We start from the raw sequence: 20,060 nt of genomic DNA, 5'->3' as shown, positions 1-20,060 counted from the left end.
ACACACACACACTCGCACACCATATTGCTTAGCCAGCCATAATCGTGGCAAGGATGAGAAGTAGTTTGAGAAACGAAACACTTGAAGCGGTCGGGTATCAGCGTATCAAACCCTCATCAACACCGTCTCGCAAAACCAATAAACGCACTATTCAGCGCAGCGGACCTCTGTGAGAACACCCGCCTCATTCCACCGGTGTTTCGTGACAGGCTCGGAATGTTCTTGTGTGCACACTTTGCAGGCGGCGACGATTAGCGGGAACGTTAAGGAGCAACACAGAGAAAAGAAAAAAATGCATGGCAGCGGTGGCGTCCGTTAATCAGAGCGTTATTAAAATTATATGAGGGACTTGGAATACTTTCACAGTACATAACGATAAGTTGTGCACGCTATCGCTAAAAATCGATGTAGTAAGAGCATGGAAACAACCTGGGTAGGTGAGAGAAAATCCTGGAATGAAATTAGCGATTATAACTCTTGTTTTGATACCAAAAGACGAGACTTCGAGCAGTAGGCAAGTGCTGCAACAGTTTGTGGAAATAACAGAAATTCTCAGCCATCATCGTCGCTCAGGGTTGAATACGATGTGAGACCGGTGGTGTCGTGAGGAGACGCAGCCGAATTCACCACAGGTAAGTCGCTCAAGTTGAACTATGTTTTTGCAAGTCATCTAATTGTCTGTTCAAACGTTCACGCGCTTCTCTATCTGAGGTTGGTTCTCTATCTAAGTTTTGATTTGCTCTTGAAAACAACAACAACACAAACATGCAATGTAAGACTAGCTCATGTTATATTTCATGTTTTCAATCAGTCGACCTGAGGAAGATGTTCACACATATGTAAGTGTAAGGTGGCTCCACATCACCCTTCGTGCAAACATGCATTCACGCCTACGCAGACGGCCATTCATTGCTCTAGCGCTGCTTGTCATGTCCACCTACTCACCCGAGTGCGAATTACAGGTCCACAATCCGCAAGAGACACGTCGATATACGATAGTTTCACCTGCAGCTATCAGAAATGCATCAAACCCTGTTATTAGTGGGGAATATGAGTGTTGCGAGAGCAACAAAAGTCAAATTTGTTAGGCGGGTTGCGCAGAGGACTTTTCACACGGTGTGTCTGTCTACAGGTATGGCGTTCGGCGATTTTTTTTTTGTAATATTAGTTTATGTTATGCTAAATTGACTGAATTAACAGAACACACCCTGGTGGTATTTGTTTGGGGCCTACACATTTACCAACTTCTAAAATATAATCCTATAATCACTATAGGAAATTAAGACTTTGTTTTATATACAACATCTGGTTTGTTTAGTTTAAAAGAAAAAGGCCAAGCCCCTGTCAAATAGAGTAATGAGTTGAAACTCGAAAACTTGAAATTTGTTGCCAAGTATGATTTGTATTTGGTTTTGTTATCCCAGCTCAAGCTGGTTTTCTTGCTTGCAAGTAAAATTTCCTGTCAAGAGGCACTGAGCAAAATCTGCGCTTGCCAAATGGCACATTTTGCAGTTTTGCAACACATTTTCCCGTTTTTTTTTTTTTTTTTTTTTTTTTTTTTTTTTTTATTGGGACTCCACATATGACAGAGGCCTTAGTCTCTCTCATTCTGTCCTGTGTGATAATTACTCATCTCATTCCTTTAGATCTAAACATGGTCCACTAAAAGTGGATTTTTTTGTCTTTCACTTCTATGCATTTAATAAATATGCATTTTTAATATGATTGTGTGTTCCAAATGGGTGTTTTGAAGATGTGATGCCATAAAAGAACCATTTTTGGTTCCCCAAAAAAACTTTCAGTGAACATTTAAAAAATCTAAAGAACCTTTTCTGCATTTGAAAGGTTCCATGGATGTTCAAGGTTCTTCATGGAACCATCGACGCCAATAAGAAACCTTTATTTTTAAGAGTGTAGATGTATACACTTTAGGACAAGATGGACTGTTATAGTCAAGTCCGTGAATAGCCTGTCACAGGGGTTTAAGAAAAGGACAAACTACTTGTCTTTCAATAGAACAGCAGGTTTAGAGGGGAGAAGAAGGTCTGTTCATCCTATCTATCATTCTCTTTCTCCTTCTATACAAGTCTGAACTACTGCAGTGCTATTCTGAGAGAGAGTGAGCTGCCTCAACCCACGCACTGAATATCACAGAGAGAAAGAGAAAGAGAGAGAGGGAAATGGAAGGAGGGAGATAAAGAGAAGTGGAGAGAACATCCAAAACATACATGTTTTGCGTCAGGAATGCAATGGAATCGAAGGAGAATAGCACGATCAGATTAAAAGCGGACGAAACGTCCGTGATTCGTGTGTGAACTCACGTTCTGGAAAGTGTTTGTGAATGCGCCACATCTTCACTGTCACATCTCTTAGAAGTCGCCCACAGTGCCTTGCTGATTGGGTGCCGTGTTCTGGAAAGGCTAATCCAGTTTGTAGAAGGCGCACACTGTTTCACATAGACGAGAAGGTGTCGAAATGGCCTACGCTTTATTAGAGATATGCAAATGAGAGGTTACTGTTTTTAATGTTATGGAAAACTGTAAATGGCCACATGAATCACCTAACGCCACACCTGTTCAGTTTAGTGTCTAAAATGCTTAGCTTCTGCTTCCATTCTAACTTCCTACAGGTGTGCGCAAAATACAATGGCGAGAAAAGGAAAAGCTTTCTTCCCACGTAGGTTGCTTTTTGTGCTGTGTGTGCAAAATCCGTAATTGCATCTGTCAATGCAAAGTCCTTTCTAAAAGCACTTTGGCTATTTAATGCTTCCATATTAATTATGTACAAAATGGGGGCAAAAACACAAGCAGGTTATGTTCTGCTAATTATGAAAGTGTTATCAGCTGCTGTTGTTAAGAGAAGCGTTGGAGCCTTTGCAGCATTCATTAAGTTCCTAGTATTATATTAATAAAAGAATATATTCTGACCATTCAAATAATTCTTTTATTTACTGAAATGTTATTATATATCATATATTTCAGTCATCACAGTTATTGTAGAATATGATCAAATTCAGTCATGGCAACATTTTGCTACACATCTTTCAAATGTATTGCCCATTAAAAAATAGAATACTATAGAATACAATAGAATACAATACAGTGAAATTAATGTAGAAACAAATTTCACTCAAGGTAAATGTGTGCAATACAGTGATATAATGTAATACTGTATAATATAATAATACATTCAAAAAATAATGTAGAAGCAAATTTCACTCAGACATTTGACAAAGAAACAGCATGTTTCACATTAAACATGAAATTTTGAAGTAAAAAAACTGAAATGGTAAACTTGTGCAATACAGTGATATAATTTTATATTACATTATATAATAATACATTCAAAAAATAATGTAGAAGCAAATTTCATTCATAAATTTGACAAAGAAACCGCATGTTTCACATTTAACGTGACATTTTGAAGTAGAAAAAATTAAATAGTATACTTGTGCAAAATATATATTTTCTTTACAGTAATATAATGTAATATAATCTAGTGAAAAAATGTAAAGGCAAATTTCACTCAGAAATTTGACAAAGAAACAGCATGTTTCACATCAAACAATATTTTGCAGGAGAAAAACAAATATTTTTATTTAAAACATTTTTTTCTTTATGGTGATATAATATAATACAATAAAATATAATATAATACAGTGAAAAAATTAATGTACAAACAAATTTCACTCAGAAATTTTACAAAGAAACAGCATGTTTCACATTAAACATGACATTTTGAAGTAGAAAAACTGAAATAATATTCTTGTGTACAGCAATTTTTGATCATAATATAATATAAAATAATACAGTGAAAACATTAATGTAGAAATAAATTTCACTCGGAAATTTAACAAAGAAAAAGCATGTTTTACATTAAATGTGAAATTTTGAAGTAGAAAAACTGAAACATTCTCGTGTATAATAGTTGAAAATTATTTATTATTTCAGAAAAACTGAAATAATATTCTTGTATACAACAATTTTTGATCATAATATAATATAATACAGTGAAAAAATTAATTTAGAAACAATTTTACTCAAAACAGCATGTTTTACATTAAATGTGAAATTTATTTTGAAGTAGAAAAACCGAAATAATGTTGTGTACAACAATTTAGGGTGATAATAATATAATACAATACAATATAATATAATATAATACAATACAATACAATACAATACAATACAATACAATATAATATAATCATATTTTATGCATTATTTTCATAAACTTAAATTTTAACAATGCTTATCCCGGATTGGTCATAATATTATATTCATCACTTTAAAAATATTTCAAACAATAAATAGCTAATATTTTATTTAGCATTTCAATTATTTAATCATTTTTCTTTTTCATATATTTGTGAGTTATCAGTATTTTCAGTGTATTCTTATGCTTAGTGTTTTGAAATAGCTGCATTTTGTCTAGTATATTTTATTGTAAAACACACCCAGTAATCTTCATTTTATTTACAACTTAAAAAAATCTTGTACTGTTTGTATAATATAATATTTTTACACATAATTAGCAAGAACTTAAATTTAAGCAGTGCTTATCTTAGATTAGTCTTAATATTATATTAATTACTTCTAAATATTTCAAAGAATAAATAGCTAATATTTTAAGATTTATTTAGTATTTAATAAATGCTAAATGCGTATAGTATTTTGAAATAATATGTTTTTCTAGTATATTTTATTGTAAAACACATGCAAAAATCTTTGTTTTCTTCACAACTTCAAAAAATGTTTTTTGAAAACTCTATGTATAATTATAATATAAAAATATAATATAATAATATGTATTTCTATGCCTAGTATTTTGAAATAATATTTTTTCTAGTATATTTTATTGTAAAACTTCAAAAAATGTAAATTGTATAATAATATAACATAATATAATTTTTTTTGTATTTTTGTAGACATAATTTGCATAAACATAATTTTACCAGTGTTTTTACACAGATTCATGGTCCTAATATTATGTTCAATACTTTAAACATAAAAAAACAATTACCTAATATTTTTATATTTACTTAGCATTTAAATTATTTGATCTATTATTTAGTTTATTTATTTTTCTTTTTTTATTTCATGAATATGAGCCTGTGTAGTATATATAAAAACTGCATTTTTTTCTAGGTTTTTTTTTTCACTCAAATATTCCATATTTCAACAGTTTAGCTTATGTGCGCCACTGTAGACGTAATGCATAACCGCTATACCTAAGATTCGAGCGCAGCCTGCAGCAGACACACATATATATTTTCCTTGCCAATGCTGTATTTCCTGCAGATTTTTGTGTGGCTCCTCTCTGTGCAGTTTTCCTTGGTGATATCTGTGCCTCATTCCATCAAAAACATGCTGTTAGTGTCTCTCATGGCGTTAACTTGTTGATCTGCGACAACACATTTTGTACACTCACTCTTTCGGAGGACTACACACATTTTCAATACCTGTAAAGTGCATTTTTATTAGCATTCCTGTGTTAGCCAGCATACCGTCTGCATGTGTTGCAGTCTCTATGTTTGGTGTTAGCACTGTATGTTCCCGGTGTTGTGTATTGTGTGTACCGTGTGCGTATGTGTGTTAGTAAGTGGTGTCACTGAACGCTCTCCATTCTCTTCCACCCACACACTGCACTCCCACACACACACACACACACACACACACACACACACACACACACACACACACACACACACACACACACATACACACACAAACACACAAACACACAAAGCACCTCTTCTCTGTCATACCTCTGGCTCTATGCTGTGCTCATATTTAAATCTCTACCCTGCATTTATCTCTCTATTCTTTCGTACTTTACCCAAGCTTCTTTTACCTGCTCGATGGTTTTCCAGAGGCCCCTACAATTGTGAGAAATAAAGCATATAGGTATTGATTACAGCATAAGTTTAGCACAACACACTGTCGGTTTCACTTCCTCACAAACATTCTGACACATAGACCTCCAGTGTCAGGAAAGCAGCAGCTCTCTCTTGCTTTACCCCCTCCTTCGTGTCATGCATCATGCTATGCTCTCTGAAAAGGACTGATCACTATTTGTTCAGATCATTGCTACTATTCACTTCTCTCAATGCTTCTGATTCATAGTGACTTGTTGTAACACATCAGACAAACGGTCATCACATCAGCTCTTCTTTTCAGCGTCATGAGCTGGAATCTGCAGCTGTACTGCATGTACTTGGTACAAATGTTAGAATTAAGTTTAAGTGCAGATTTAAAGGATAAATATTACATGTAACCCATCTTGCTTACATTTCTACATTTTAGTAAATAATATCTTGCATTTTACAGAGACAACAAATCACAGCCTTGGCCATGTCTGATTTAAAATCATATATATATATATATATATATATATATATATATATATACAAATATATACACAAACCAAAATTTATAATAAAATGTATTTATATTATCACAGTTTATTTGCTGTAGTTTAGAAAATGGTAATAAAATATGAGAAGAACTCAAGAGTTAAACTGTGTCAGGGAAAAAAATCATCTTGATAATGTCAGATAACATTGATACGTAACAAAACATGGTCAGGTCAAAGCGTCAAATCCAAATTTTAGTCCTAAATTTGTATCAATTTTACTGTTATGAAGAATTTTTGGGTATAATATGTCATAGTTTATTTTATTTTGCTATCCTCACTTACATAAATGAACTATAGTGTCCTGCACCCACTAGTAAAAAAAATATTGTCTGTATATATATATATATATATATATATATATATATATATATATATATGAGTGTTCATTAATCGCGATTAATTGCATTCAAAATAAAAGTTTTTGTTTACAAAGTATGTGCATACTGTGTATATTTATTATGTATGTATAAATACACACACATACAGTATATATTTTGAAAATATTTACATGTAAATATTTCTATTAATACAATTGATATCATATATAAATATTTTTATTATATAAACACAACATATTTTTCTTAAATATATACATGCATGTGTGTGTATTTAAGTATACATAAAAATTATACACAGTACACACACATATTAAGTAAAAAAAACACTTTATTTTGGATGTGATTAATTGCGATTAATCGTTTGTCAGAATTAATATATACATATATATTATTTTGACATAGAGAAACATACACTTTCACACTTTTTTCAAAAAAATGTTCAATGAACCGGAACTGTGTGTCGATGATTTTACTGATAGGGCGATGATGAGTTTTGCAATTGTTTATTGTGAATGGAAATCATATTTAGTTTATACATGACTATACAGTGTTTATTCAGTAAAATAATTGGCTTATAGATGAGTTGTTTAAGAGTGTAAGCATTAAGGGACAGTTCACCAAAAAATGAAAATTCTGTTATTAACTACTCACCCTCATGTCGTTCCAAACTTGTAAGAGCTTCGTCTTCGGAACACAAATTAAGATATTTTTGATGAAATCCAAGAGCTTTCTGACTCTGCATAGACAGCAACACAACTACACTCTTAAAAATAAAGGTTCCAAAAGGGTGTTTTTGCAGTGATGCCATAGAAGAACCATTTTTGTTTCCCCAAAGAACCTTTTTATTAAACAGTTCCTAAAAGAACCATTTTGAAGAACATTTTTAAAAATCTAAAGAATCTTTTTTGACTATAAATAACCTTTTCTGCATTTGAAAGGTTCCATGGATGTTCAAGGTTCTTCATAGAAGCATTGATGCCAATAAAGAACCTTTATTTTTAAGAGTGTACCATGTTCAAGGCCCAGAAAGGTAGTAAGGAAATCATTCAAATGTGACATCAGTGCTTCAACCTTAATTTTATGAAGCTATGAGAATACTTATTTGTGTGCAAAGAAAACAAAAATAACAACTTTATTAAAAATTGTCGTACAGTGTTTCTTAAATACTATATTTTAATTTGTGTTCCAAGATGAATGAAGCTCTTATGGGTTTGGAATGACATGAGGGTGAATAATAAATACCAGAATTTTCATTCTCTTAACTGTCTCTTTAATGTTCAAGACTCATTTCATTGTCATATTTTGCTGTTGTTTTCTTTTTACACACTTCTTCAATATTTATTTTAATTGTGTACAGCAATTTCTAGTAACACTTAATTTTAAGATCTCCTTGTTACACATGTTACATGTACTATTATAATAACAATTAATTATGCATAATTACATGCAAGTAATCCTAATCCTAACCATATAGTAAGTACATGTAGTTAATTATTATTACTCAGTACTTAAATGTATAATTACACTGTCGCAAGGACACATTAAAATAAAGTAAAACCAAATTTCTTTAAAAAAATGTGTATTTTTTATGAACAAGTGCTGGCTAGTTAATGCATGGTCTCCTTGAATAAATACATATTTTTTTATTGTAGATATAATGTGTATAGACATACAGTCCAACCCCATACAGATCTCTTTTGTGTTGAATTCTGTAGATTCTATATTGATCGCATTAGTTGCTGCATACCTTATTTGCCTGTCACATGCCACATGTGTCACAATGAAAATAATAGGCTGCCATGCAGATGACAAGCTAACTATGATCTTTCAAAAACTTTCACAGATGTCTGTGTGTGTGCGCGTGCATGTAGGATGTAACATCAATGTGTTGATTTCTTTTCAGAGGCACATCGCTTGATAGCTGAACACTTCATAACCGCCAGTGGATTCCAAGATCAACCCTGCAAAAATAGTGAGGAAACAGCCATGTCCACACCATGGGATTTTAAAGAGCTCCAGCAAACGGTTTCAAATGTTTCTCGGTCTCGATGAAAACTGGGCTCATCTTGAAAGCAAATCAGCTGCGTGAACCTTAAGAAACTGGAAGGTTTACACATAGCCACTCTCCTTGGAAATTTCTATTGTGAAGACAATCAGCCTTGAAAACGTTTTACGTCTTTTCTGCCATCATCAGTTTGCCTGTGTCAAAGATTTATTATACATTCTCAATACACACCTAAAAACGTGTAGATAGGGCATACATTTTATATTTAACATCTTTATTTTAAATTTGCACACAGGATTATCAATTTAATAATTCTTCACATGCTGAATGAGGAAAAGCACATTCATTTTAGTTCAGGCGAGGAATGAGATGCCGAACAAAATCAAAATGATTCCTCACCATACTGCCCTCAAACCCTCAAAGGAGTTCACCATTCGGAGTAGTCCTGTTAACACGTAAACAAGTGCAGTAGAAGGTTATTATTATTATTATTATTATTATTATTATTATTTTCACCAAGTGTATGGAAATTGTTTATACTAGTTAATAATAGTAAACATTCAGGGAGCATTACAGGTCAGGGAAATCTGCTTAAAGACTAAGTGCCATTGCTGAATGTAAGGAGTGCCCAAATAAAAAAAAACTGATGAGAAACGAACTTTAGTTTACATTTTAAAGATGTTTACAGTTGCCCCTTTCTCTTAAATGAATCCTTCATTCTGATAAGTGCCAAAACAGGGAATTAAACCTAAATGTACACAGTTGTACTACAACATATTTGCCTTCATTTGTCAAGAAAACACTAGATGTTAAAGTAATAGAAGGAGAGTATTGAGAAGCCATTTTGTTTGTGGATGTGAAAATGTATGTTTTTTGAAGAAAGCCACAAATGAGAATATTTGCCTTGTTAATACGTTCAAAACTGACAGTTTGTTAAACAGTTTCCTGTTTCTACAAGAACTTGCCAATTGTATGTTGCCTGCGCATAATATTGTCAGCGTTTAAATTGTTTTACATGTTGTCCAGGTTTCCAGCTATACGCTGGATGGAAGTGCTGCATGATGAGAAAATGTGTGTTGTGTAACTCACCTTGAAGCTGAAAGCACATCAAAATAGTTCTTTTCCTCTCACGCCGTCTCGGAGTGTGACCGTTCACAGCGCACACTTTAACAGACTTTTTCTTTCGAGACTCTTTTGATATAGACTCAGATTTCATACGTCGGAGGGCTGCTACAAGAATATTTTACATACAGCGCAAAGCAGGCTGTTTTTACAAAATTCGGCATTGTGCGGTGGGTTGAGTCAGCGAGAGAAAATAGCAGTGTTAGTCATGTAAAGATGATGCCCACCTTGGAAGCTCGAGTGCGTGTCATCATTCTCTTCCTGCTAATCGCTGTCCCACTTAACGCTTCCTCGGCGAGCGTCCCGGGCCCCACCAGAAACACACCAAATGGGCCGATCACCATTACCCCGACGCCCAACCCCAGATCTCAGGGTAGGGGCTTTCTATATCCCCTTTCGAAAAACGGTGGGGGTATGCGAGGGAAGTCCATGAATCGCCGGCCAAAGCAGCCAGCTGGAGCGGCAGAAATGCCCCTCAGGCCGCTGCCTCAGATAATGCTGCCAAAGAATGTAACGACTGATGCACTGAAGGCCCCTTTCGGAGCGGCGCAGGTAGCTCCGCCTCCTCGCAAACTGGTAGAAGTGGATGTCTGTCGGGGTTACTACGATGTCATGGGGCAGTACGACATCACTTTTAACTGCTCCAAGGATGACTTCATCTACTGCTGCGGAACCTGCCACTATCGATTTTGTTGTCCGGACCGCTCTCGAAGGCTGGATCAGAACATCTGCCACAACTACCATTCCCCTGTGTGGGCTAATACGGCACCCCCTGTGACCAGGCCCCCACTGCCTGCCCACCCGGACCTCAGCCGCATCGAACAAAGCAACAACACCGTCTACGTCATCGGCGGAGTCATCTCGTTTACAGTGGCGGTGGCAGTGGCCATTAAAGTGGCGTTCCACAAGGCATCCCGGCAGCCTAGGAACAGAGAACTCAACATGCCCAGGTGAGAGTTCATGCGAATCAATTAAAAGGACGTTTGAGCTAACTTAAATTGTGTTTGCTTGACTGATCTTTTATACGTCCTTCTTTGTCAGGGCTCTTGTGGAAATGTTACGTCACCAGTCGAGTCCGGTTCAAGAGGGAGAGAGAAACAACAGCGTAGCCTTGGGAACTGGAGGAGGAGAGGGGACGCTTGGACGACCACCGAAAAATCTCTATCCAACACTACAGAGTAAAGACAACCGACGTGAGTGAAAAACAAAATATCCATATGTTGGGGAATTGGATAGTTCATCCAAAAATGTAAATTACCCATGATTTACTCATCCTCAAGCCATAGGTGTACATGACTTTCTTCTTTCAGATGAATTCAGTTGGAGTTTAAAAATTGTTTAAAAATGTCTTGGCTCATCCAAGCTTTATAACAGAAGTGAATGGCTGTTGAGACTTTGAAGTGAAATAAAATGCGTCCATCCATCATAAGAAGTACTTCACATGGCTCCAGGGGTTAATCAAGGCCTTCTGAAGCGAATCTTTGCATTTGTGTAAGAATAACATTCATATTTAAAACTTTATAAACCATAATCTCTAGCTTCTGCCAACTGCCAAACATGCGTTCATGAGAGAGTGGCTCCGGTGAGAACTGATGAACATGGAATTACAGAGGAGAGAGCAAAACAAAACATCAGTCACGAATTAGAAGTACAAAACGAAGGAAAATGTCAGAGGATTTTGATATACAGTAAGCCAAGAGGTTTTCCTTTGCTGTGAACAAAACTCGGTTCTTGTGAAACTAGCATATTCTTACCAGAGCTTACGCTGCGGCTACAACCAGTGTCATCCGCCAGAATGCTACTTTCTCGTGAATGTGCATATGACACTTCAGAAGGCCATTATTAATCCCCCAGAGCCATGTGGAGTACTTTTTATGATTGATTTATGTACTTTATTTTGCTTCAAAATCTCAACAGTCCTTCCCTGCCATTTTAAAGCTTGGAAGAGCCAGGACATTTTCTAATATAACGTTGATTGTATTCGTCTGAAAGAAGAAACTTATATACATCTATGATGGTTTGAGGGTGAATATATCATGAGGTAATTTTCATTTTTTGGTGAGCTATCCCTTTAAGAACAGCATGCATTTAATTTAGAGATGAGTTTAGCATATTTAGAATATTATTAGTATTCAATATATTATGTTAATAATAGCAGTGTATTATGATACATTATTAAGGTGAAACTAATGGATGAATTGGTTGAAGTGGGACCATCTTTGCCCACTACTTGGGTGAAATTAACCCCTTTTTTTAATGTTTTGTTTGGTTGTGGAAAAAGGTAAAAATTCTAAACTAAATATTTTATGTACATGTATGCATTTTGAGTGTCAATGTAGTGAATTATCACATACAAATCATACAAATTACACTAGAGTTTTATGAATTAAATACAGACTACATTTATTAAAGAGATGTGATAATAGAAATAAACCATGAATTCAAAAGAATTATTCAGTTTAATTAACCTATGTTATGATGAATGATGAAGATATTTGAAATGTACATCTAATTTATGATATGATTAAATAATAAGTTCACAAATAATAATTGTTAAATTAAAAAATATTTTTTGCAGAAGAAGCAACATGCCACTGGGAACCGTCTGCCCCATTTCTGAAGGGGGAATCTCACTTTAACTTTTCACTTCAAAGTAAAAGTTAAAATTAATGTTTGTTATCATTCAAATCACAATAATGATTTTGTGTGTCCACAAATCTTCCATTAACAAAAAGACGTAGAATCCTTTAATATAAAACTTAAAGTCAGGTCACTGTGCTGTGAAAAAAAATCTCACAAATTGTAATGTTGAGATAAAAAGTCAGGATTAATGATTTATTGACATATACGTTCAAGAAGAAAATTAAATGTCTGTTCCTTTATTCATTAATTCAACACCGATAAAAATCCCATTAGCCGCATGTAAAAAGCTATAGCTTGAAGTGTCCCGAGTCAAATATCATGAATATTATATGATTGAAATGTGAACTAATGTTTCCCTCGTGGACCAGGCTGCATTTGGCTGGTATTGTTGCATTATATGTCATACAGAGTTCCTTTCATGTTTCCATCTCAGCTTGAGTCTTGTGAACGGCCAACTGTATAAATTCAGGACAAGGAAGGAACACAGGGAAAAAGCAATAGCCAAATGATGAAAGGGCATTTGTGAATTATTTAGCGCAGAGCTGTATATGATGGCATTAGAATGAACAGACGGTGTAAAATCTTCAACACATTGTGGAGCTTAATAGGGCAACATTTACAGTAGATGGTTAAATGTACTTTGTCAATTCATACTAAATGTAATTTATCCCAAAGACATGATGGCAGAAATCTCTCTGTTTCACAGTGGGGAATCTACAGCATAACTTCATCCACACCACAGGCTCCAGTCCCAAACATACAGCCACCATTGGTAGGTAAAACCCACAGTTCTGTGATTGTTAACTCTGTAGAGTTTAAAAAATAACCTCAATGTCCATCATTGTGTGTTTGAAGAGCGTGCACCACGTATGAACAACATGCAGATGACCGCCGGTGGCACACTGAAGCCCAGTAAACATACCAACGCCATGAAGCCCCAGCCGTCCTTCCATCACTCTCTACATAACCTGGCTCAGCTGCCGCCCTCGTACGAAGCCGCCATGAAGCCTGAGATCAACAGATACTCGTCTCTCAAGCGTCTGGGTGAGTGCTTTATTACCAATGGAGAGGAAGATTCTAATCTTAAGGAAATGATGTTTTGTAAGAATTACATGAAAGCTTGGCATGATTGCTTTCTTATTATAGCCCACATAATTTCAAAGGCATAAGGGAAATGTATAAGCAATAAGGAGAAAAAGATGGACGAATATCAAAAGCAGTGTGACATTTAGTACTGTTGTGTTTTGAAGGAGAAATTACCTGCTTGATGATGAGTCTCATGCGGGGCTCAGAGCGTTGCGTAAAAATATCTGTACGCTTGGGTTTTTTATTTAAAGTAGTGTTAGTGTTTCAGTGGAACGCTTGAGAGATATAAATGTTTGTGAAGGTCATTTTAATGAGGGCAAACCATTGCAAAGCGCCCGCAATCTTGTACAGACGTATACAGCCTTAAGGCCTCTCTCTCAGCTAGACATCAAACCTCCTGGGAAGTGTGAGTTACAGTTGGAGGACAAGAAAGTTCTGCACAGGCGAAGGTTATACAGGCTGATACAATGACTCAGACTTAATCAGCCAAAAGATGAAATGGCTCAGGGTTGAGGATAAAACAGGATTGCGTTAATATTGCTATACTAATGAAATCAAGTTTTAAGGATTAATGAAATCAAGCATTAAACTCGTAGTCCTGTGTTGGAGGTATTTATATTAAGAGTTAAGTAAATTGTAATGAAAGTTTGAATGACTTTTTAGCTTGTAAACATTTTTAGTTGTGCATTCATATTTATTATATACACAGTATTAGTACCATATTGGTTATTAGAGATTATTTATTTAAAAGTGTTGGTAATATGCTAACGACGTAATCTTAAGTAAATCCCAAAATTAATAGTCACTTTTATACATTAAAATGATTGTTTTTAGTTTTTTTTTTTCAGTCTTTTTTTAGTCTTTTATAAATTTTAATTTTAATTTAGATCAAATTGTATAGAGATTCAATATTGGCCATTAAAGAGATTTACCCAAAAAAGAAAACTGCCCAATGATTTACTCTCCCTCAACCCATCCTAAGTGTATATGACTTTATTCTTTCAGAGAAATACAGTCAGAATTATATATACAGTGTGTTGCAAAAGTATTCATACCCCTTCATTTTTTTTTCACATTTTGTTTTGCCACAGTTTACCTCCACTCGAAGTGTAGTAACATCTAAGCAATATGAATGCTCCTGAGATAAATTTCGAGTGTCCCAGAAAAGGGTATAAATACTTATGCAACAGGATCTTTTCAGTTTTTTATTTTTAATAAATTTGCACAAATGTTAAAAACCTATTTTTTGCTTTGCCATTATGGAGTAGGGAGTGTAGATTGATGTGGGAAAAAAGTAATTTAATGTAGTTTAACATAAGGCAGCAACATAACAAAATGGGAAAAAAATTAAGGGGTATGAATAATTTCGCAACGCACTGTATATATATAAAAAATGGCCTTGCTCTTCCAAGCTTTATTATGGCAGTGAATGGGGTTTAAGATTTTGAAACAAAATAAAGTGCATCCATCCATCATGAAAAGTACCCCACAAGGCTCAAGGGGGTTAATACAGGCCTTTTGAAGCAAATTGATGCATTTTTGTAAGGAAAATATCTATATTTAAACCTTTCAAACTGTAAAACTGTTGTACACATGTTCACTAGAGAGTGGCGTTCCAGTGGATGACGTAGGACGTAGACGAATGTGGAAGTGACAAACGCGGAAGCGCAGAGGGGAGAGCAAAACAAAACACTGATCACGAATTACAAAAGTACAAAACGGGAGTTGTAAAGAATGAACAATGAAAAATGTCTGAGGATTTTGATATAAGCCAAGAGGAGACTGGTTTTCCTTTGCTGTAAACAAAACTTGGTTGTTACGAGACTAGCGTATTCTCACTAGAGCTTATACTACGTCTACATTCTACGTCATTCGCTGAAATGCCACTCTCTAGTGAATGTGTATACACCAGTTAGCGGAAGCCGGAGATTACGTTTCATGAAGATCTAAATATTTTTATTACAAAAACACATCAATTGAGAGGCCTTTATTAACCACCTGGAGCCGTGTGGAGTACTTTTTATAACGGATGCACTTGGAGTTCAAAATCTTAAATGTCAATTGCTGCCATTATAAAGCTTAGAAGAGCCAGGACATTTTTAAATATAACTCTGATTGTATTCATCTGAAATAAGAAAGTCACATACACCTAGAATGGCTTGAGGGTGAGTAAATCATGGGGTAATTTTCATTTTTGGGTGAAGTGTCCTTTTAATTTTTATTCATAGGCCATATCATAAATAAAACAATCGAGACAACACTCAAACAAATAAAATGTTATTTGACAGATTTTTTATATCGTTCGTTTCTCATTCTAATGTTCTTTTCTTGTTCATTTTTTTAAACATATTTTCCTCCACCTACAGAGAAAGGAGGATTGGAAGAATATTCAGGTTACTGTACCACCAAACGGAGGCCCAACAATGCCCCTCCCGCCTTTCATTCCTCCCAGCATCACCTTCCTTGGGGTGGCGACTACACGCTGGGGGGAAGAGGCACGCTTCCCACCCATGCCACTCGTCCTCGAATACCTCATCCACAGTCTGCCCCAAGCCACACCCCGAATCCTTACCCTCTGGATCCACCGGAGTCGAAGCAAAACCAGAACTACGACACTCTTTCCAAACCACCACGTCGCGTCAAATCAACGGACCAGCTCCTTGCCCTCGCTGACGGCAGCACCTTATCAAGGATGTCGAAGAACCAGCAGCACCAGTACTACAAAGCCATGGCCTCTTCATCAAAGAACTCCAATACAAACACCCTGAAGAAGTCCAAGGAGAGGCTGCTGATGTCCCCAGACCATCTAGAAGAGGAGGTAGCCGGGGTTGACTACGACGGAAGCAGGATGGGTATGGGAATGAACGACTACCCATCTGAGAGGGGGGGAGGCGGAATGGTGCCCACCTTGCCCCGCGTTAGCCACCAGAAAGCCCAGTCGCAGCAGAATGTTTGCGCCACGCCGTCACTCGACCGTCACCACATGATCAAGATGAACTCGCACCCGACCTCGGGGCGAGAGCAGGAGCGGAATTCGGCGGCGATGTCAGGTCACCTGGGAGGAGGCGGGGGTGGAGGAGTGGGATGGGGCGACATGCCAGGAACGGGAGTTGTCATGGGAACAGGGACTCTTGGTGGACACAGTGCCAGGAGGCTTGCATTTGCAGCTAAAAGGCAAAACACCATTGAACAACTTCACTTCATCCCCGGCGGAGGGGGAAGTGGAGGAGGAGTGGCATCGAACCAAGGGGTTAGAACAGGAAGCAAGAATGAGGTTACTGTGTGAGCAAGAGGCTGGAGAGGGTAAGGAGGGAATGGAGAAGATGGGTGAGGGATAGACTGTGTGAAGAGCTGGAGGATGGTAGAGGGACTGTGGGAGAGAGAGAGTGGGCGGAAGAGGGAGAGAAATAACGAGAGAAGAGAGAAAAGGAGTAGGAGGATGGTAAAGGAATAAGAGAAGCGGATTTTGAAGTAGGGGAGAAACTAGACGGAGAGCGAAGTGGCACCATATTTTTACAGATATATATTGTATATAGTGGCAAATTCACAAGATTAGATAAGTTAAAAGTCAGGTTTGATAGAGCTTCAAAGTTGTTGTGCTTTTTATGTTCATGAAATTGCCGCTATAATTATGATCAAAGCTGCCATATACGACTATTTATTTGCGTACAGTTTGCCTATAAACCTACCGCATAGAATATCAATAGAGTGTAATATAAACTCCACATCATGTGACGGAAGAACTGAGACATTTTTCATATCTTTATGTCGTATGTTTTTATCCGCAGATATTTTACATTACACATTACAGATATAGCTGCTTTGGAGCCATATATTTCATAGAACGGCTTTCATCTTCTAACTATGATGGGACTACTGGAATCAGAGACTAATATAATAATTAACGTCTGCATAAGAGGAACCAGTTGAATATGAGTTGAGTGCTTATCCCAACTGATGAATTGTAAAGCTACTTACAGTTGGACAAACGTAATGCTGGATCTTATCTCTTTTTAAACCCTAATCCACTTCAACATAATGAGGAAGTGCGGCAGGGTTTTCACAACGTATGTCAAAATGAATGAAGATGGAACAATTTGAGGAGCATATCCATAAACTCGTAAGAATCGTAAGAACTCATTTTGAGACAGAGAAAGCAAGCCTTACCATAGCTTACCATTGTTTCACCTGCATCTTATTCAGTGTGAATTTAAAATGGATGTACCAAGTGAGTTTCTGTTTAATTTGTTTTGTTGGAATCCTGAAAATAGTTTTAAATCCTCAAGTTTGCCCTTCAGTACATAACTGGAGATTGCTTTGAACTATCGATGAAAGCCATTCTGGGACACAATTGGGCAGAAAGGCCCAGATGAAAACCAAGAGAAATGTCTGACAATCATCTTTTTTCTCCATTTAAAAAGACTCATTAATGATCAATGGCACTTTGTTTGGATTCTGAGCCACCACTTTCTACAATGTCCAAGTGCTGGGATTTGTAAGGGAGATTCACCATAAGGAACGCTGGACTACCAAAAGCACAAGAATAATACATTAGATTCCTGTAACGTTAATGCTCCTCTTAGGTATACTGTGTAGACAAACGGTTCACCTTAAGCTATTAAATATGGATCTGAGACGAAGAAAATGACTCAAGAGTAAGGGCACTCATCAATGTATGTGTACGTTACGATATTCTGACATAAAATTAGCGCGTAACATGGCAGTATCATTATCTTGCTCAGGTGTGGGTTGACATTTGCATAAAGACAAACCTCCTGGACTGCTTTTTGAGTCTCCATGTTGAAGCCATGTGTATATGCTGTTAAAAACTGAGACTCTGCGAAAAGTCAGAGGATACGGGCATGCCAAAACAGCTGACCTGTATTTTTGCTGTTACTGAGATATGAACACGTCATACCTGATATCTTCATAACCAATAACGCTTATCAATATTAAGGGCTATACAACACACATGCGTTAGTGGTACAGATGTTACCCACAGCTTACTCGTTATTCGGTGATAATAATCTCATTATTTACGAAAAGATATTAATGTAGTAAGTAAATATTAGTGAGATTGTTCGCAAACAAGCCAGATATCTCATTTACTGTACGGTTCTGATCTCTGAGAAATAGCGCAGGTGTCAGAAATCTCATTTTACCAATGAAAACGAATGAATTTACATTGTAAAACCACCAACCGGTCATTTTTTTCTCATAGACTTTATACCTCTTGGTTAATTTTCAGTGTAATGAAATTGAACGTTGCGAGTTACGGACTATTTGAATATATACGCCTCCCAGTAAAAGTGTTAAGGAGTAGTTTATATCACATCAGCATCAGGAGGACTGGTGGGAACACATTCATTTACCTTTTCACTGGAACTAGCGTGTATCTTAATGAATTATGAATACAACTTAAAGACAATCTTCCTAACAGCTCTGTAATACATTGGTGTTTGTTATTGTCATTACTATGACAGTTAATATTATGGTTATTGGTGAAATTTCTTCTTGTTGTTATGGTTATATTATGATTATGATGGTGATTTTTTTCCTCTGTGGTTTTAGTGTTAACTTGTTTTAGATATCTTTCTCATGAAATTCTTTTGAAATTATGAGTAGAAAATAGAAGCACAAACATTAAAGCCACTCATTGTTTGCCAATTCTTCATGCATTCCTAATGATGAGGAGTGCCTTCGAAAAATCTCTCAGTGTGATGTCATATAGTAATTGTTCTAAGCCTGCAAATGCCATTACTTGTTGCAGAGACATCACAATGGGTTTATAAATGATGTCATAGGATGTATGTTGTATGTGTGTAACCGAATGTCTTCTTTTTGTTAAGTGAAATTTCAACTTTTTAATGTTTCTTTCAGGGACAATTAGAACAGATGAATCGATTTAGTATTTTCTTTGTCATAAAAAAGTCTGTAGCAATGTCTGTTTTGTATCCACAAGCCATAATTATGAAAATGTTTATGGAATTTATTCACAAGGCATTTTACTGCAGAAAATAACGAACATTGGATGTGCAAATAAAGCCCTGAAGCATTTTAAAAGGTTGGTAGCCTACAATGGGATGGTTGCACACAGGCAAAGTAGGACAATGAAGGACCTTGGGAAAACAGCAATGAGCTCATGTCTTGAAATATTTAAGCACAGAAGCCGAATGAATGTTTGGGTAAATTACTTTAAATCAAGCATTACCCCAATGATGTTTACATCTATTTTACTATCATAACAAATGCCCTTAAACCATATATATATATATATATATATATATATATATATATATATATATATATATATATATATATAGCATATTTCCATACAGGTTAAGTTTCACCTTTGTAAAATAAAGTAAACTGATCAAACTGTTGCCTCGCATGTCTCGTGACACACACTGAAGGACAGACAGAGCATTTAAATTATTCATTATGTCGGC

At 35.9% G+C, this 20,060-nt stretch overlaps 1 protein-coding gene across 1 annotated transcript; it reads left to right on the top strand.

Moving 5' to 3' along the window:
- The first annotated feature begins 42 nt into the window (after positions 1 to 42).
- shisa7a (shisa family member 7a) lies at positions 43 to 19,874 on the top strand. Its single transcript, XM_073848038.1, has 6 exons — positions 43 to 632; positions 8,659 to 10,832; positions 10,924 to 11,075; positions 13,232 to 13,297; positions 13,381 to 13,569; positions 15,978 to 19,874. Exons 2-6 carry the CDS (start codon positions 10,099 to 10,101, stop codon positions 16,895 to 16,897), a joined length of 2,061 nt encoding a protein of 686 aa, XP_073704139.1. The 5' UTR covers positions 43 to 632; positions 8,659 to 10,098; the 3' UTR covers positions 16,898 to 19,874.
- The last annotated feature ends 186 nt before the right edge of the window (positions 19,875 to 20,060 follow it).

Source organism: Garra rufa, chromosome 9 (genome assembly GCF_049309525.1).
Source record: "Garra rufa chromosome 9, GarRuf1.0, whole genome shotgun sequence".
Lineage (NCBI taxonomy): Eukaryota > Metazoa > Chordata > Actinopteri > Cypriniformes > Cyprinidae > Garra > Garra rufa.
Note: the sequence above shows the minus strand (reverse complement) of the source record. Positions and strands in the feature narration are given on the sequence as shown.

Bases quoted from the DNA above. Each gene is read 5' to 3' on its own strand.
- shisa7a (XM_073848038.1), top strand. From the start codon at position 10,099: ATGATGCCCACCTTGGAAGCTCGAGTGCGTGTCATCATTCTCTTCCTG. The intron at 10,833-10,923 runs GTGAGAGTTCAT...CTTCTTTGTCAG, and splicing joins AGAGAACTCAACATGCCCAG to GGCTCTTGTGGAAATGTTAC. The intron at 11,076-13,231 runs GTGAGTGAAAAA...TCTGTTTCACAG, and splicing joins ACAGAGTAAAGACAACCGAC to TGGGGAATCTACAGCATAAC.